Consider the following 19,595-nt stretch of genomic DNA (forward strand, 5'->3'; position numbering starts at 1 on the left):
TGCTCTTTTTCCTTCATTTTCTTCCTTCTCCTCTCCTCTTTCTCTCTTGTCCTTTCCACTCTTTCTAACACTTTCTTCCATTCTTTGTTTAACTTCAGTCCCCCATTCCAGTTCATTGTGTCTTCTTCACCTTTCTTCTCTATTTCCTTGGCTTCCTTCCATTTTCTCACTAGCATTCTCTTCTCCCTTCCTATCTGCTTAGCCTCATCCCACTCTATGTCATGTCCTGTTTCTCTCGTGTGTTTAAATATCGCATTTCTCTCTCTCTTAAGTCGTACATCATCCCTATGTTGTTTCAACCTATCTTTCAGTCTCTTTTTCGTTTCTCCTATGTACACACTCTGACATTCTTTACATTTTACTTCGTAGATAATCCCTTCCTCTTCCTCTTCTCTGTTTTCCTTTTTCTTGTTTGCATTCTTCGCTATTCCTAAGATGCTTCTCCCTCCCCCCTGTAAGTTTTAATGCCCACTTTCCTAAGCACTTTGCATATCTTTTCTGTGGTCTCCCCCATACTCCTTATTCCAAACCACATCTCTTTTTCTTTCTCTTCCAATTCTCCCCTTCCTCTTTTCTTCCTTCTTCTGTTTATGTCCAGTCTATCCTGCTTCTCATAGCCATTCTTTTCCAGCTGTTTCCAATAATGGAAACAAGGCTTAATGGTGTTATATATTCACGAATCCTGGCTGAAGGTCGCCATAATTGTTGCTGTTAGTTTTGTATTAGCAACTAAAACAAATATATTATTTGTTTTAAGAAAGAAAAATACTGAAATCTACTTACGAATTGATGTATATTACACTATCCCCCATAATACATAATTAGAACAGTAACAGTGATAATGAAATGTCTTTCTTCTTATCAAAGATTTTTATCATTAATGCAACTTAATTGTGAATGTTATAAAAAGATGACAGTCACAAGTGAAATAGAATTCATTAAAACGAAGTACGTGAATTTGTGTTTGGTTTACGATGGTTACAAGTATTGAAAAGTACGCGAGGCGATGGTGACATGGCTATGTACGAATGAGAAGCAATTGAAGTGTAAAGGGTCACTGAAGACTATAGACGAAGTTCGACTTGAGAAACATTTAAAATTACATTCGCACGAACCAAATATTGCTGAAATGGAAGGTAGTGAGTGCTGCCACTACAGTTTTAAGCAATCCGATTGGCTGACGTGACGTCATTAGTGACGCTAGGTTAGGTTAGGCTGGGTTGGGCAAGATAGAAGAAGAAAGAGTGTTTTGGTACTAATTGAACCGAAATAGAAGTGAAGAAAAGAGTTGAACATTGTAGGAAACAGGCAAGAGAGGATCTTTCTGTTCCTGTTAATACGATCTTTCAGGAAGAATTTCAGGTATGTTTACTTCAGTGGACACGGCACCAATATTTTTTATTGAACTTGCGTACGTGTTTTAGGCAAACCGTATTTTATATTCTTCTTTGTAGCTGATCATAGGTGATTCATTCATTTATTGTATATTACATAAAATATAATGTATCTTACAGGAGCTCGAAAATCGTAACGGAAATCCCAAGCTGATTTTAAGGAAGATGAACGATATTTTAACAAAACTTTCATGTAGTTAACCTAAATTGTTGAGGATCCTTCATTTAGCTAATTTCACACACAAAATGATTATAAGGTATCACTGGCGACACTTGCCTGTTGACCACTTTCAAGGGCAAACAAGACAGAGCAAGTTTGTGTGTTCGCTAACAGCACGCACCTGCAAATCCATTCCTTCCTATGTTCGCTAAGATCACTTGTTCGCTAGGAGCACGCACGCGGAATCGTTCAGTGTGTGGTTCACTATTCATTGGCTCGCGCTTTGGACGCAAAGAACATAGTTGGCAACACTGATATTTCATAGCGACGTTCCCTTCTCTTTCCTTGTGAACAAACGCGAAAACTTCGAAGGCGTAAATCAATCGCCAGGCGCCTAAACGGCAGGTTTCGACATGTCCGTCACCTCGGATTAACGACCCTCCCACTTCAATCGCTCCGACGGCTTTTATTTCGCTCGACCACGTCGGTTGCAATAAAATCCAGCCTGTGGGAGACCGATAAAAAAATTATTACTTCTTTCTCGACTCGTTGCCCTGGCTGTTGGCATGTTTCGCGTCCTGCAAGACAAGACAAATTACCAGTGGAACGCTTGGTAACAAGGCGGCTCACCACTCGTCCTATTACCCATGCGATGAAGGCTTGTGAAACGAATTTCGCCCACTTTGGTGACCGCTCGTAAAATGCTGCGAAAACTCATTTTGGGCTGTAATGAGAGTATTAATTGGAAGGTCCTGAAGCAAGGAATTGGTGCTCGAGAAGGGTAATGGAAAGGAATTGGAGCTGCGTTCACGACGTGTGCGATCCAATCAGGGCTTGTTATGATGAGGGGGTCGAACTTGTAGCTTGACTTTGAGGGCAGAATCAAAACCTTTTCAAGCTCATAAAATTATCATCAATTTTGATAAATGACTGTTACATTTAATTTATTTATTTCCCTGATTTTACTTCGCTTTTGTGCCACTTTTGGCTAATTTGCGAAGATGGGGATGAGTGATGATATGATGAAATTGATGGACACTCACAAACATGATGTCGTAGCGCTTTTACATTGGCAAAAACTAAATTTTTATACTTGTAATCAAGGGCTTCCAGGTTCAATACACGGTGGAGGTACATAGTGGTTCAGATCCCACTAGGAAATGTTGTGGGAAGAACGTTAAATTAGCTCCGATAAATATGCAGATGAATTGTATTTTTAGTCAATTTGGATTTATTATTGTTCCTGTAAATAATGGAAATCAGTGTACTAATCCTGCTGTAATAGCAAATACCGCTCCTCACTTTAAACTGTAGGTCCAGCCCCAATTAGCCTTACCGTGTATAAAGTGGACGTAACACACCAACTCAATCAATCATCAATTTTCATACATCAGGGTTAAGTAATCCCCCTGTCCCCGTCAAGTTACGCCTATGATGACAGAGAATAATCTCGTGACCCAATCGACAAAAGTTTCGCCGTCTTCCTGGCTATGAAGCCAGAGGTCCAAGGTTCGAAACATAGTCAGGCAACGTGTTTGTCCCATCATACATTTCTTTAACCGAGGAGGTAGAAAGCGAATTAAGATAATCAGAAATGAAGTGGGCAAAGTTTCAATTATTCACTCAAGAGAGAGACATATTTCCATAAAATATATGGTGTCAAATTGCTTAGAATTATAAATTCTTTATTCATGGGTGAGCCGGCCTTTGTGTCGGAGTGGTTAGCACGACACAGTACGATGTCAAAGGTTGCGGGTTCGAATCGCGGCCTGGGAATGGGTGTTCTTTGTGAATGCCCCTTCGTCATATCATCGTTCTTCGTTGCGATTAGCCAAAATCAGCAGAAAAGCACACTAAATAACAACTCAAATTAAGGAGTAGTAATCCAACGTCATATCAAGAGATATGTTTAATTGATTCATTTGATTTATTTTACTTAGCTATTCTGCCACTTTGGCCCATCGCGACGATGATTGATTTGCTTTATTTTACTTCGCCTTTCCTGCCACTTTTGGCTAATTTGCGAAGATGGGGATGAGTGATGATATGATGAAATTGATGGACTCTCACAAGGAACACCCATGCCCACTCCGAGATTCGAACCCGAAACCCCTGATAAAATTCATATGCTCCACACTCTGTTAAAAAAGCAAGTTACTATATGACAGAAACATTTGCTTTCCGCGTCAATGTCCATTTACACCTTGTTTCCCATGCGAGAGCTTTCGTAATCAAGTGAGTGGGTTTGTTTATGTCGACCGTGAACGAGTGTTTCGACCCGGACTCGCTTCCGGCGTTCAAAAAGGAATGCTTCTCCGCCTGACTAGCTGCGTCATAACCTGACATCGATCTCCAGCACAGGTGTCGCCTGCTGCGCTCGATGGAGGCGGGGGGGGGGAAGCGGGGGTGAGGGTGAGGGGAAGAACCGAGTGAAATTAAGGTCACGTAACACGAGGTAAACATCAAACATTGAATGGATTTCTCTGTTGTTCCTAGCTGAGTCACACAGGTCAGGCAGATTTGAGAGTTTGCAGGTTCAACAATCACGTTGCGAATGAACTCACGTGCGGTGAATATTTTGAGGTGAATTTAGTTTCTGTGGTCGTAACTTTCTTCGATCACCTTTAAAATTGTCTGCTTTTATCAATGTCAGTCGTCTCTCTCTCTCTCTCTCTCTCTCTCTCCATTTTCCCTCCACTTATTTCTATCTGTATTCCTCCCTATCTCTTCCTCCCTTCAACTTTTCTTCTATAGTTGACGCGTTTACTTGTTTAACGTGCAAGATCTGAAGCGAGCTACCGCCACGAACGTGGGTGGGGATAAACAGCGGGCGAGTTGTTTTCGTCCAATCACACTCAACCTTCAGCCAATGGGCACAGCTGTCATTCTGCTCGTCTACTCCACGTAGAGTCCTTGAGCCAATGGGCGCAGCTGTCATTTTGCTCGTATAGTCCACGTGGAGTCTCAACCGTGCGGTGAATATATTGTTGGAGCTGGTGGGCGCGGTCCGTCGACTTCAAAGTCAGCTGCTCGTTAACGTAGCTAGTGCGTCGACTATACTTCTTCCTCATTTTAATTATCTCTCTCTCTTTCTCTCTCTCTCTCCCCATCTTTTCCCATTACCTCTTTATCTTTATTTACTCTCCCTATTTACTTATTTACCTTTATTTACTCTTCCTCATCTCATATTCATTCTTTTTACCTATAGTTTCATCTCTCTCTCTCTCTCTCTCTCTCTCTGGTGTTAATACAACTCTAATAAGAGAATAAGAAAATAAGAATAATAGAGGGAAGTGAGCGGGTGACCATTTTCGAAGACATCGAATTGTGAACCTCCCTTCCAAGCAGGGTGAACAAAAATCATAATTTTTAATTTAAAATAATCATTATTTATGATTTTTAAATTTTAAGTCGGATTTGTTTTATTTAAATCGATTCTTTTTTAAAAAAAAAAAAACAAGCTGAAAATTGCTTGTATAGATTTTGGCACCATATACATATATAAATTTGTGTTTTTATACAAAGACATTTTCTAGTAAACGGCCCTGTAAAATATTCGAACAGTTTGATTAAGGCAAATAAAAACTATATGTAAATATACATTTTTGTGTTTCTGACACTGTACATATGAACCTACTATTAAAATGTTTGTTGACTGTTTTAATTAAACTATAATACCATAATTTGAGTAACTTTTCTTCCACTAAATATAAAACATTGTGGACGACCTTGTAACTTAAAATATTTTTAATAGTCTTTTTATCTGAATTTTGGCAATTTTGTTAACTATGGTTTGTAAAATATCAGCTGCCGTGTATATTTACAGTTTAATAATAATGACACTATTTATGGTTTAACATGATTAATATTTTGTATGTTTTTCTACACAAAATGTTTGCTATTTTTGCCTATAAAAATTATTGAATTTTAAATCAAGAGAAATGTAAACACATTTCCTCAATGCACAGCGTGCTCCTCATGTCTGCCACGAGTCTCGACACACTTTCTCATAAGTTTCACCAAGTTTCTTTGAATTATTTCTCAAGTGCATGAGGTTGAGATTAGGTGATCGTGGTGTCCATTCCATAGGACCCTGTTCTTCGTCGGTATCGTAACTCACCTTCAATGAGAAAACTCTTGCTTTTTTTCCTTCGTCGTCATGGCGGGTTTTACATCAATTGCCTTTATTTATTACACGGACATCTCTTTATTCATTATTATAAATAATTACATGATTTTCTGTGGCATTACATAATTTTGTTACACCTCCCGCAACTGTCGCAGGGAGGAAAAATTCTGTGTTGTTCCCAAGACGGCACAAAATGAACGCAAGCAAGAAACATAAAATCAATCAGATGGCAACCAACAGTTCCTGGAGGATCTGAAGTCTGGCATCTGAGTCGTCAGCGCGGTGGATGGCCTGTAGCTGAGCAGCCGACGTAATACCTCCAAATTGTCGGCTCTCTGTCGTTGTGGTCTCCGCGTGGAGGCCTGTGATTGGCCGGGAGAAGGTGCAGTCTGAGTTGGCCTATCTTTTGGCTTCCGTTGTTCAATGGCACTCTGCCGCGAAGTCGTAGCTGGTTGAATGGGAACGACGGTGTCCTGGAGTAAGGGCTTCTTCTCCTTGTTGGTGTTCCGAGTTGACTTCGTCGCGCTTTTGGCGTCGGAAGCTTGTAGTATTCGTTTATACACGGGACATCCCTTGTAGTTTGACGTGTGTGAACCAGAACAGTTCACACATTTGGCAGGAATCTCTGGTGATCGCTGTTGGCACTCTGTAATCCAATGTACCCGAGAGCATGGGGCGCATGTGACAAAATTGCTAATCGTGGCCGAAGCGTTGGCGTCGGACCTCTCCACTACTTTATTCCCCTGAGAAAAAACTCATTGGTTCCAGACTTTATGACTACTCTGTGTAACACAATGAAATTCAGCAAATAATCGACGCCGTATTAAAATACATCCTGGCACTGAACTGATTAGCGATTGGCCGCTGAGAGTTGCGTCGGCCAAAGTTCAATTGTGCGGGACAAAGCAGTCCAATGAATAGCATGAAAATTCAACTGCGACAGATACTACCAGAGGGCAGCCTGGACGGGATAATTGGGTTCTGTGACCCTACGTTGCAATATTTGGAATTTTTCAAGCTATTGAGCATGGTAATCGTTAGAAATATAAGCACATGTGAGCAACTAAATGACCAACTGATGCAAAACTCAACGGACAATCCTCTGTTGCTGCGTTTAAGACTTTCACGGATGATTCGAGCACGAAAGAGATGTTCTTATCGGGAAATGAGTTTTATTTCGACGTGTTGTACCGTGAGATATTTTGATTTCTGCCTTAAATATGTTGTCTTTTGTTACTACTAACTTCAATTCAGGTAAAGTGGGAGAAGAAGTTTGCTTTTAGTTAACTTCGGATATAGTGAACAAATTGTCTGTACGCATAAGGTTTCGTTGTAAGCGGAGTTGACTGTATTTAGAAAGCATTATCTATTCTCAACTTTTCCAATAATCTCTATAAGCGAAGAAATTTATTTCGATCACAACTAATTATGTGTATGCTTCGTATAATTATGCCCGCTTAAATAGTGGTTACTCGAATAATTAAGGGTCCAATAGGTAATACTCTGTTCTCTTCCCGCCAGAACCTTTAACGTAACAGAATGCACGTGACTCAAACAGCAAATCAGCTTCAATCGTCTATTCAGAGACGCTATCTGGTTGGTTCTTCTGTTGGCGCGCTTACGACTGGCGCGACTGTTTGGCGGGAAGATGAACAATTTGTAACTTACAGGCTATACTGACATTTCTTCTTTTTCTTTCCAGGCGTGTCCCACTTCTCCAGAGTTCTGGAAGACACGGGAGAGATTCTGGTTCTTAATCAGGTATGTTAATTATATATTTTCTAAGTTTAGATTAAATTTCTAGGCAGTAATCCGTACGGCATTAGCATAAGGAAGCAGATGAGTCTTTGGGTTGCATGCTGCGAACACATTTCAATAGTAACGATATTAATAATAGTTTCGAATTATTATTTTAGCACTCGGAATTCTAAATGGATCAAATTAAGGTCGATGCATTAAAATGCATCAGATTGACACAGTTAAGCTTGTAAATTTGGTTTCTTTAAAATAATCTTGTCGGATTTTTAAAGTCATGCATCACCCGGAGCGCAGCGGATGAAAGTATTCTTTGATGCATTTCTGTGTGCATTTTGATGCACTAGAAGTTCATAATTAGCAGCTCATGCCCTTTAATGTGTTACTGGAATCAACATATTTGTGTTATTTGACACATTTTGGGTTGTGTGTGGGGGGTTGAACGGGGGGGAGTGGAATATTTTCAGTTAAGTGGAGGGAGTTTCAAAAATGCATTTTTCGATGGAACAGACTCCAAGAAGAGAGAGGGAGACTTGACAAGCCAATCTCAAGGTTGAGCAACCAAGAAGAGGAGTGCCAAATTACAAACTACGAGGGGTGAACGAAAAGTAACAGTAGCTCAAGGTGTCTCTCATTTCTGTCTTTCTCCCTCCGTCGCTTCTATTTTTTCCATTTCCCTCCTTTACCTCCTTTTCTCTCTCTCAACCTCTTTCCTGTTTCTCTTCTTGCCCTTCCTCATCTCCTCCTCTATTCCTCTTTTGATTTCTCTCTTTCAACCTCTCTATCTCTCTCTTTCTTCTCTTCTATTTCTCCCCTTCCTTCCATCGCCTCCTCCGCTCTTCCCTCTTTTTCTTTCTCTCAATCTCTCTCCCGTCTCTTCCTTTCTTACTTATCCTTCTCTTTTTCCCCACTATCTCTTTCTGTCTATTCAATTACATCTATATCCTCTTCATTCTTTCTCCTCTCTCCCTCCCTCCTTCTTATCTGTTTATCTTCTCTCTCATTCTCGCTCCCATTCTTCCTCCTACTCATTTTTTCTGTCCCCAATTCCTTCCTTCAATCTTTTTTCCTCGCTCTCTCTCTTTTCTCAATCTCTCCCTTTCTAGGCTCCTTCTGTCCTCTCTCTCTCTCTTCCGCATGTCTCTACTTCCTGGTCCTACCGCCAGACACAGATGTCCACTCCGTCTTTTCCGAGAGACCCCGTCGCTCTTTGACGAGACAAATGGGGGATCTTTTATACGAGGCGGCTCGGGAGGGAAGTGACTCTCGAATTCATGTCTCCCAGGCGTATCCGTTGCGATTTAATGACCCCGAGAAGCCAAGATTTCAGTAAAAGACACTTTCACGGCAAACGAAGGTCGTTGAAGCATACGAAACGGCACATTTGAATAACATTTCCTTGCATATTGCCCATATTAGAGTGGGAATGTGCATTTGGTACTTTCAGAAGCATAAAGAGATATTCTTCTTCGTTGAAGCTTAGCTTTTCATCAAAAAATTATTTGTTTCGATTCTGTTTTGTGTCTTAAGTTAAGCCACATCAGGAAACGGAAGGATTTAAGTGACGTTTTTGGGTGGTAGCTTACCATATTTTTTCAAATTCCCGGAATTGTTCGGGTAATTCTGGCATCGAAATTTAGGCGTGGAATCCATATTCAGCCGTGTGCCCTCTATACAAGTTTCAGTAGTAAGACTTGAAGTTTTCCTGGCGACGAATGATGAAGAGATCCTCTCGGGGTATCGACCAGGTGAGCTGTGGAAAACATTCCAAGCTTTCGAGAGCTAACGTCACTCTCATCTCCAGGAAAGTATCAACTCGGGGCAAGCCCCGGCACCTAGCGACCTGTTGGGTGAGAGAATAAGTCAAGGCAAGAGCTTATAAAATCTTTTCCTGCTGCCCCCAAAATAGGCAATAGTTAGGCTGAAGAGTTCAATGAACTAACAGATCACTGATCAATGTCAGTATACATTAAATATTTTTTGAGCGTCAACCCGGTGTATATACGTTCGTGGACGGGAGATCTCGGTGAAAATATAGCGGGCCAATCGGGTGCCGTGTCTGCTGCGTCAGCGCTTCGGGTTAACTATCGCTAGCCAGACTGGGTCCAGTTCATGAATGGCTATTGCTTCCTTGATAATGCGGTCCCAGTACTTTGAAGCTTTGGCTATGATTTCTGTGTTGCTGAAATCTGCTCTTTGGCCCTTGTTGATTCAATGTTCAGCTAGTTCCGAGTTTTCCGCATGGAAATTCTTGATGTAACTTTGGTGTTCTTTACAGCGCTGTTCTATTGCTCTGCCCTTCTACCCAATGTATACAAGTTTCGTCTCTTCCTTTCGCTCGCTGCTCAATTCCCTTACCCAATCTCTCCCCTCTCCTCCTCATTTTCTCATTTCTTTTCTGTCTCTCTCTCTCCTATTCCCTTCCTTTATCTTCCTCTCTCCCATATATAATCTTCCTGTTTTCTTTCCTTCTCTCTTCCTCTTCATTATTTCTCCCATCTCTCTCACCATATCTCTTTGTCTTTCTTATATTTATCTCTTTTTCTCGCCTTCTCTACTGTTCTTACCCTCACTTCTCAGAGTTGAGACTATTCCTCTTATCTTTACGAGATTGTGGGGAAAAGAAAACGAGTAAAAATGTTCTAAAATTTTGAATTTATTTCGGCGCAATTTGCAACAAATGAGTAAAATAAGTCTTACTAGACAATTAGAACAGATTAAATCCCCGGTGTACATCTGTAGGTCACTTACTAGATTGTGCATTAAAGTATTATAGCGTTTGATTAACTCTTATGGTCTTCATCATTTGACCATAAAATCAGAGCAAAAACTTTACTTAAGAGTTGCCCGTCATGTTACGAACTCAATATGCAAAAAGAGGGAATTTTCGACCGTTAAAATGAATCGCATTCCTCATTTGTTGCTCGATTGCTTCCCATAATTCTCCATAATTAGGGACGGAGCGAGATCTATCGGCGTACATAAAATATTATCGGAGAATTAAAATCGAATGGAGATTTCTGTCGTTAGATACGGCATTTCGCGCGTTGTTGATTGGCCTGTTGCTCGCTAGCGAAGCGAATCAGAGAAGGGAGATAATGATTGGCGCATTTTACAACAAATGAGCTCGCAGAATGTGAAACGAAATTTAAATTGAGCTCCTAGTCTTGCCGTTTCGAAGCATTGTGAGGACATTCTCATAGACTTCGGTGCCCGTTTGCTCATGTATTATGATGCATTGCTTTGTGACTAATTGCGACTATATGGATGGATGATGATTTAAAATTGATGAAGCGAAAAACAGAAACACATATAGACAAGATGCAGAACACCAAGTTTCACAGTGGATTATGCTGTTGGTTTAGACGCCAGAACCTAGCTAGCTTTGTCAACCATGAATTGATTGATTTGCTTAGTTTGCTTGCTTTTCTGCCACCTCTGGCTAATCGCGAAGGTCGGGATGAATGGTGATGAGATAAGATGAATGTAGTAAAATCACAAACATGTTTGGGCGAAATAAAACAGAGGATTACGCTGGCTGTGAATGCAGTCACCAGAGCCTCGCTAGTCTGCAAAATGCAGTTCAGGGTACATTACGTGAAATAGAGGATGGCATTTGGCTGTCTTCACAAAGGGCCACTCCTTACACCCCTGAAACCATCAAGTTTGCAGGATGTACAATAGAATATAATTTATATCTAGCACGAACCAATAGAACGTTTCAGGCCCTTGCCACGTCCTCTCACGTAAGCACCTACCAGCTTAGCACAGGGGAGAGACAATGAGATACCTCTGGGCACAGACCAAGGTTACTAACGCTAAGAATATATGAAAAGAAACAACAGATTTAACCCACTACGGAGGGTATAATTCGTATTATATTCTTGAATAATTATATCCAAGTATTAATATCTTTGTAAATCCTTTTATACAATATTATTCTTCTATTGTAGCTAATCTTCTTGGAGCTTCTTCTTCTTATAATCAATATGGCCTCTTCTTCTTATAATTAATATGGCATCTTTTTCTTATAGCCTCTTAATTAATATGTCATCTTCTTCTTATAATCAATATAGCATCTTCTTCTTAAGGTGCCTTCTTCATGCAATTAATAAGGCTTCTTCTCCTTATAATCGCTAAGGCTTCTCCTTCTTGTAATCAATAATATTTCTTCTTCCTTTTCTTTGTTGATCCAAATAAAATCAATCCCCCGACAAACAAAGAAAAAGGGGTTAGTTAAAGATCGCCGCCAAGCCAGCGCTAACCTTAACTTGGAGCTATAGTGTATGCGCTTCCAAATGTGCTTGGGTGCTGCCGTGAAATGGCGCTACACCTGGGGAAAAACAACCCAAAAGCCACACGAAACTCTCAGTTCGTGGGAACCGTAATAGACACAAAATCGAAATTACAATTCGACTTCTTTACTTTTGTATATTAATCACTTATGCCATTACTGAATAATAATTCCCCTTTTCTCCTTATTTATATCCTGTTATTAAGCTAAATTTATTTATTTATTTCCTCATAATTAGTATTAATATATACAATCACTATTTCATCATATCTGCTCTTTCCGTTGTCTCTATTTACAATCGTATAAGTTCTCCTGGGTGGTGCCATCTCTTACCCACTTTCTAAACTGCTTTATGCATCACCTCATATAACCGTTGTTCCTTTTGCATGCTGCCATCTATGGTCCTTTATTTCAAAGAATAGCAATGCAGTTTGTGTACGTGACACCCTATAAGAGAATAGGACAAGCCACTGCACTTGTAGACGCCAGCTAGCGCTCCATGTGGTTCGAGCTTCGCACCTGCACCTCAAGGTCAGTTAGCAGAAGAGGTGTGGGGTGCCGTTCGTTGAGAGTTTTAAAATGCTGTGGAGGAATGCACCCTCCTCTTCACGGAACCACCATCTGTTTCTTCTGCTACCATTAAAATGTCACAGTACACTGTTACTCATGACTAATGGATGCTATCCCTTTTCACAAAAGCGACCGACCAAGCCTCCTGCCTAGCTTCCTCTCCTTTCTGTCCCCATTGAAGCATGTTACGTACCCGCACATATAAACCATATGGAAAATGATTGAAATAAGGAATCATAGATGGCAGCACGCGGAAGAAATATTAGGATCGCAGATAATAGTAACAATGCGCACGCGAATTGAATGAAAGTGTTTGGGAAAACTGAAATTAATTGTGCTTTTATAAATTTATGAACTGAGATAAACAATGGAGATGGAAAAAGGCGAGATATAGAAATGATCGACACGTGCAGCATATGTGATTATATGTAAAGATTAATGAAGTTAAAAAGCGATTACAATTTTGTATTCTATACCGTCTTAGTGGGAAGGAGTTTTCCCACTATACGACGCACGCTTTTAGAAGCGATATCGGGCGGAGCCACGCAGAGGGTGTGCGTGGCGATCAGCCAATGGCAGGAGTGCAACGTTGTACAGTTAGGAGACTTCGGCGCGGAAGTTAAAAGCCGTGTTCTGTATTTTTCTTGCGCGCAAGGATTTTTCATAAAATTCGCCACATTAAGGTTCATCATAACATGGGGAAATACATTTTGAACCTGACTGCCCAAGTCCCATGAATTTCCGTCGCCTACAGCCAGAGTTATCGTTCCTTGAAGAAACAAGGGAAACGTCACCTTTCATTTCCTTCCGCCTGTTTTTTTTTTTCCGTTGCCACCGTGTTGACGCAGCTGAGTTGTTGTGTCTAGGGAACACTGTGGGTGTTAAATTCGCCTCGATATAAACAATGACCCTTCATTGTTCTGGGCGTTCTCGAACATTGAAAGTCTGGGTCAGTTTGAGTTCAGCGTTTTCGTAGCAAGGCCGGTGTAAAATTATTCGCTTATCGTTCACTCGTGCGCCACAAAGAACAGTTTGTGAAAAGATTAAATACAGCCCTTTCGTGCAATAGTGTGTGTTCCGTGTGTTCTTTTTATTTTAAATAATGTCACTCTCGAAACCTAGCACCAGTAGTACAGGTACCAAGGGTGCAAAATCTAATCATTAACCTCCAGGAGACTCGGAAATGAGTGAAATCAGTGACACGGAGACCGAGGAAGACGACGAGAGCGGTGATGATGACCTGGTAGTTCCTCTACAATAAATACCTTCAAGCTTCTTTCAGGTATGGGTTTCTCGTATATGCTGCAGTGATATGATATAATAATCCTGTGTAGAAATATTCACTATATTATTTCACTGTACTCATATATACTGTGCATGCATTATCAAAATAATGAACACATCGCGAATTTTCTGTCCTTCCCTTGCGCTAGCATTTAGTTTGGCAACAGCGCAGTAGCACTGGCTTGGTATTGGCCGAACTCATGTTTCTTCTAAAAGCGTGCGCCGTTTAGACCTTTTTGGTTGCTTTCCCCGGTGCGGCGCCAACTTGGCGGCCCCCAAGCACTTTCGTTGCGGCGCATATATTGCTGACCCGGATCGAGGTCGAGCGCTGGACAGGCGGCGCCCTTCGATTAGCCCCTTTTCTCTGCTTGTATTAGGCTATTGCACAGCAAAAGATTGGTTCGAATTATTTTTGAATTTGTATTTGTATTTTGTATTTTTGACAAATTCCAAAAAAGAAGGGAAGATACTGGAATCAATCCAATGCTTAATAAATGAAGGAATTTGGATATAGGTGCCTTGGTAAATAAGAGATATATTTACTATAAGACTAAATAGTATATGAAAGGCATATGATTTCATCAATAGAAGAAGTATATTGATTAATAGAAGAAGAAGGTTATAGAAGAATAAATATATTGATTAATAGAAGAAGAAGTTTATAGAAGATTAAGTATGTTGATTAGTAGAAGAAGAAGTCTATCTATTAGTAGAAGAAGAAGTCTATTAACCAATTAAAAATTTAGTCTATCAACTAATAGAAGAAGAAGTCTATTAACGAATAGAAGAATAAGTACATTGATTAGCAGAAGAAGAAGATTATCGACTAGTAGTAGAAGAAGAAGTCTAGTAATCAATGTGAGAATAAGTATATTGAAGAAGTATAAGAAAAATTCTATTAATTAACGGAAGAAGAAGCATATTGAAAAATAGAAGAAGTGTATTAAATAATAGAAGAAAAGTTTATAAAAGAATAAGTATATGATTAATAAAAGAAAAAGTTTATGGAAGAATAAGTATGTTGATTAGTATAAGAAGAAGTCTACTAACGAATAGAAGAATAAGTATATTGATTCGTAGAAGAAGAAGACTATCGAGTAGTAGAAGAAGCCTATTAACCAATTGATAGAAGAAGAAGTATATTAACCAATTGATAGAAGAAGAAGCCTCATAACCAATAGATGAATCAGTCGATTAATTGATAGAAGAAGAAGACGTCTATTAAACAATTGAGAGAAGAAGAAGCCTATTAACCAATAAACGATAATAGAAGTCCATTAAACAATCAACCATGGAAGAAGAAGTTCATCACGTATTCAGAAAGAAGAAGAAGAAGCCTTCCAGTAGATGAAATAGGTTTAATAGAGATATGTGTGAGCAAGAAACAAAGAGATAGCTTTAAATACAATCCTGTATATAAATTTCATGTAATATGAAAATTAAGAATATACGGTGCATTGTACCTTCTGTAGTAGGTTAAATAAGTTGTTCCCTTTGTTCTCCTTTCTCCTTCTAAAATAAGTTATCAATCAGTTTTAGTTGCCCTGAGAATCTCATGTTTTACCCAGGCCTCTCCGTGACGTGGCAAGCGCTACAGTACCAGTGCTCCCTCTATAGTCTACACGTGCATACGACAACGCTCTTCCACAAATACGGCGTGTTGGCCAAAGATTAAGTCGTTTCGACGATGGGAAATATTTCGAAAAGTCACATTTTTCACTCGCGACAAGCTCTGGTATCACTCAGGATGTTAGTAAGTGTATATTGTACGTATAATTTCTAATATATTATCTTTCAACACTAAAATATGGAATCAAATATATTTTGTACCTTTTAATTTCACACTTTGTGTTCCGAAATATATCGATCTCCAAAATTCTACAACTCCATTGGCTTTGGTTTCAGTACGCCCTTGATAATGTGTATATAAGTTAATCGTGAACAAAACATTTACAGTAAGTGTTTGTCCATAGTATATGACTCCACAGAAATTATTTATTCATGAGCAAGAAACCTAGCAACGAAATTGTTAGATGTTTGGTTTCATTGGGTTTATTTTTCTACGCTTTTCTGCCACTCTTGGCAAATATTGAAGATGATAATGAGTAGAGCCCGGAAGTTTGGCAAAATGCCTCTTTTTATCTACTGCATATATTGATAAAAATTTTCCGGATATACGTTTCTTATGTTGTTTCGAATGGTTTGGAAGCCTTTTCATTTTGCCTATTTTGCCTATTTGGGACCCCACTGCCTATTTTTAATTATAATGCCTTTTTTTGCCTTTTTCAATGAAATTTGACATTTTTTTTAAAAAGAAATGTGTATATAAATTATTTTTCTCCCAAAAAACGTTATTGGCATTTATTTTTCTTCCGTTTATTATGTGAATAATTTTCGCCTTATTTAATTAATATTGAACTCACGCATGTTTCAACATTGCTGAAGGAGAAAAGTGTGAGAAAAAAGTATTTCATGCTGTGTTAGGATATTGCATTCGGTTAACATTTCTTGTGCATGATTGACTGCTGAAGTGGACAGGTTGATTTCGAACACAAAGAAAATATTTCTGAAATCTCCCTCTCGAACCCGAAAATTTAAGGAAGTTGCGATTGAGCTTAGTTTACCTCAGCAACCAGTCTTGACGAGATAGGGAACCTGGATATCAGCAGCTATATATTATGCTAACAACCTTCAAAAAATGAGTGAGGTGATCGATGCTCTTCCAGAAAATGAAGCGGCTTCAATTCGTGAAGTGAAAAAACTCCTGTGCTATTCAAGTTTACTTTTGCACATTATGGTGCATTGCCAGAGACAATTACAATTATAGCATCCACGAAAATCTTCGAGGAATCTATGCAGCAGATGATGGAAGTGCCAGGAGAAAAGGGGTGAGCTGTTGCGGAAAAGTGCTAACGGGTAGTGAGTGCAAATGAGGACTTGAAACAATTGAAAACAATTTGTGATATTCTAAAAGGTGAAAATGCTGTTACCAAAATTAGTCCAGCTACATTAGCTTGTTTTATGTATGCTCCAATAACATCTGTCGAAGTAGAAAGATCATTTTCTATTATGAAAAACATTCTCTCTGACAGACGACTATCAATGAATGTTGAGAACTTAAAAAACAGCTTGTAGTTATGTGCAATCAAGACGGAGAAAATTGAAATGCTCTTCCCAATTTAGATTTTAACATTTTGCCAGAAATTATAGATAAAAGTAAGCGACTTCTAAATGTGCCTTTTTTCGGTTTATTTTGCCTTTTTTTTCATTTTTAGTGCCTATTTACCACATTATAAATGCCTTTTTGCCTGCCTATTTTAACGAAAATAAATGCCTGAACTTCCGGGCTCTAATAATGAGTGATGATATGATTAAACTGATGAATAGACACTCGCAAAGAACACCCATGTCCAGGCGTGATTCGTACCCGGACACCTGGCGTCTCTTGTGCTAACTTCTCCGCCAAAGAGGTCGTCAATTATTGCATGTATTTCTTCACACTTGACAATAATATTGATTTAATAGAGCGCCAATTGGCTGACTTGTCAGCGCACGGGGCCCCTCCTTTTGGGTACAGATGTGAGCATCATATCCAGGATACGTACTCCAGAATATTTAGTGAAATAATACCCGTAAGTGTAGTATGGCTCGTGCTATTCACAATGCACTGAAAAACTACACAAATTTCTTTGTTTACAAAAAGAAAGGGACATCAGTGTTTATTCTGACATTCGCCTGTGACGTACGGACCCACTTTTAAATTCATCATCAAACTCGTCCCGATGTTTGCTCTTGCGATAACTGCTATTCCCTCGGGAGTTCCAGTCCTGCTTCTTCCCAATATCCGCTCGCTCCTGTTTGCGTTCCTGCAGGATTTTGTATTCCGCTGCGGATTAAGGGAAGCGGGTGGGAGTTGGAAAAGACCTAATGAAGGATTCAGGTTGGCGCAGGTTTTCTCTTCCTCTCCCAGAGTTTGTTTTTGTAATCACCCTCCTTTCACTAATGTTCTTTAAGCTGGATGCTACTGCCTGCCTACGCAGTTTAGCGAAAGCACAGGATTTGTACTGCGGTTTCTTCTCAGGTAACCATTTATGTACTTCCACATCGATTTTCGTAGTGGCAATGAAACGTTAAGTAAATGTGTTAACTAGGGATTGAAATGAGTGCTCAAAAATCTACACACGTTTGAAACAAGGCCCGTAAAATTGAGACAAGATCGAGAAAAAGCCTGTAAAATCGAAGCGGCATCCAGACAAAGCCTGTAAAATCGAATTGGCATCCAGACAAGTCCTGTAAAATCGAAACGGCATCCAGACGTGGCCTGTAAAATCGAAGCAGAACCTAGACGAGGTCTGTAAAATTGAAACGAGATGGAGAAAAGGTTTGTGAAATCGAGATTTAGTAGGGAAATAAATACGGAGATACCAGTACTCACTTTTATCCGCGAAGCTTTTTTTTTTTCGATTAATTTCAGTGACCACTGACACCATCCTCGTTGGAACTTGCTGTACTGTTGCTTGGCGTGCGTCTTTTGTTTGTAGTTCTCTAGCTGTCGCTAGGTGCGCTGTTGTTAACTGTGCGTCTCGGTCTGTGTCGTCTGCTATTTCCGGGCGATAACTGTTGTAGTAGGGGAATCCAAGTGTTGTGCGCTTTCCCGCTATCGATGTTTAGCTCATGCGGGAAGTGCATTATGGCATGCGTTTCCTTGATCTTGGTGTCTATGAGCGTGTGGACAGTGTGTTTGACTTGAACCTTTTGAATTTTATGGCGTATTTGACATGCTTAGCAAGACTAGTAGTGGGTTGGGCTTTTTTCGCATCTGCTAGGTGCTGTTGGATTCTTTCATTGACAGATCTGATGGACCTGCCGATGTAATGAGCCTTGCATTCACACTCTGCATCATATACACCTGGGTTATCAAGGGGGGAGAGGAAGTACCGTTCGTGTTTGTTCAGTTTATCAGCTATTTTGGAATTGGGTTTGTGCGCTACTTTGATGCCAAATGGGAGAAGGGCTTTGGCTATGCGGTTGAAAGTGGTGGGATGGTAGGGGAAGCCAAACCATTTATATTGGTCGCTGGGGGTTGATTGTGGCTGCGTTGCTTGCGGATGGGTTGATTGTGGTTGGTTAGGGTGTCTGACCTATATTTCCGCTTTACTGCACCAAGTGGAAAGTTGTGCTTCAGTGTAGCCACGTTTCAGTGATTGTGGCTATCTCCTCTCGTAGATCCTCTTCTCTGCAACAGTAGGAGAAGGCTCTTCCGTAAAAGTTCAGCCACACATTGGCTGACCAAGATCAAGGAAACGCACGCCATAATGCACTTCCCGCATGAGCTAAACATCGATAGCAACAAAGCTCACAACACTTGGATTCCCCTATTACAACAGTTTTCGCCCGGAAATAGCAGACGACACAGACCGAGACGCACAGTTAACAACAGCGCACCTATCGGCAGCCAGAGAACTACAAACAAAAGACGCACGCCAAGCAACAGTACAGCAAGTTCCAACGAGGATGGTGGCAGTGGCCACTGAAATTAGTCGAAAAAGAAAAAACAGCTTCGCGGATAAAAGTGAGTACTAGTTTCTCCGTATTTATATACTACCTCTTTTCCCAATTATAAATTAGTAGGGAAATTTTCACAAGAAATCAATATTGCATTTTTCTGTGATTGTATCGTGTCATTCTAAAGAATGAGGGGATCTGAACCAGTGTTTGTGCAATTAATTGCTGGGTGATGTAAATAACTCATCATTCATCCTCTTGATGAGACCACTCGTCATTGGCATGACGAGTTAACGCTTGGCAATGCGAAAGGTACAAAATCACACTGAGGAACTAGACTACAGAAAAGACAATGGTCACTCGTTGGGTTTTGTGAACCGTTGAACCTGAATCATGGCTGGGTGTAGGATAATTACCTGTCTATCTGAAGTCTTTAGCTGAATCAAATAAGCGAAGTCCTCTGTAAGCTTCTCCACTATGCTGACCAAAGCGTCCTTCCACTTC

At 40.0% G+C, this 19,595-nt stretch overlaps 1 protein-coding gene across 7 annotated transcripts in view; it reads left to right on the top strand.

Moving 5' to 3' along the window:
- LOC145987648 (otoferlin-like) overlaps positions 1–19,595 on the top strand; it is a 453,910-nt gene that overhangs the window by 163,786 nt on the left and 270,529 nt on the right. For all 7 annotated transcript variants that reach the window (XM_083122142.1, XM_083122144.1, XM_083122148.1 and 4 more), the window contains exon 2: positions 7,386–7,444. In XM_083122142.1, the coding sequence (XP_082978268.1) occupies positions 7,386–7,444 (59 nt within the window). The remainder of the gene's footprint in view (positions 1–7,385; positions 7,445–19,595) is intronic.

This window comes from Lepisma saccharinum, chromosome 5, assembly GCF_977018435.1.
Source record: "Lepisma saccharinum chromosome 5, izLepSacc3.1, whole genome shotgun sequence".
In the NCBI taxonomy this organism is placed as follows: Eukaryota; Metazoa; Arthropoda; class Insecta; order Zygentoma; family Lepismatidae; genus Lepisma; species Lepisma saccharinum.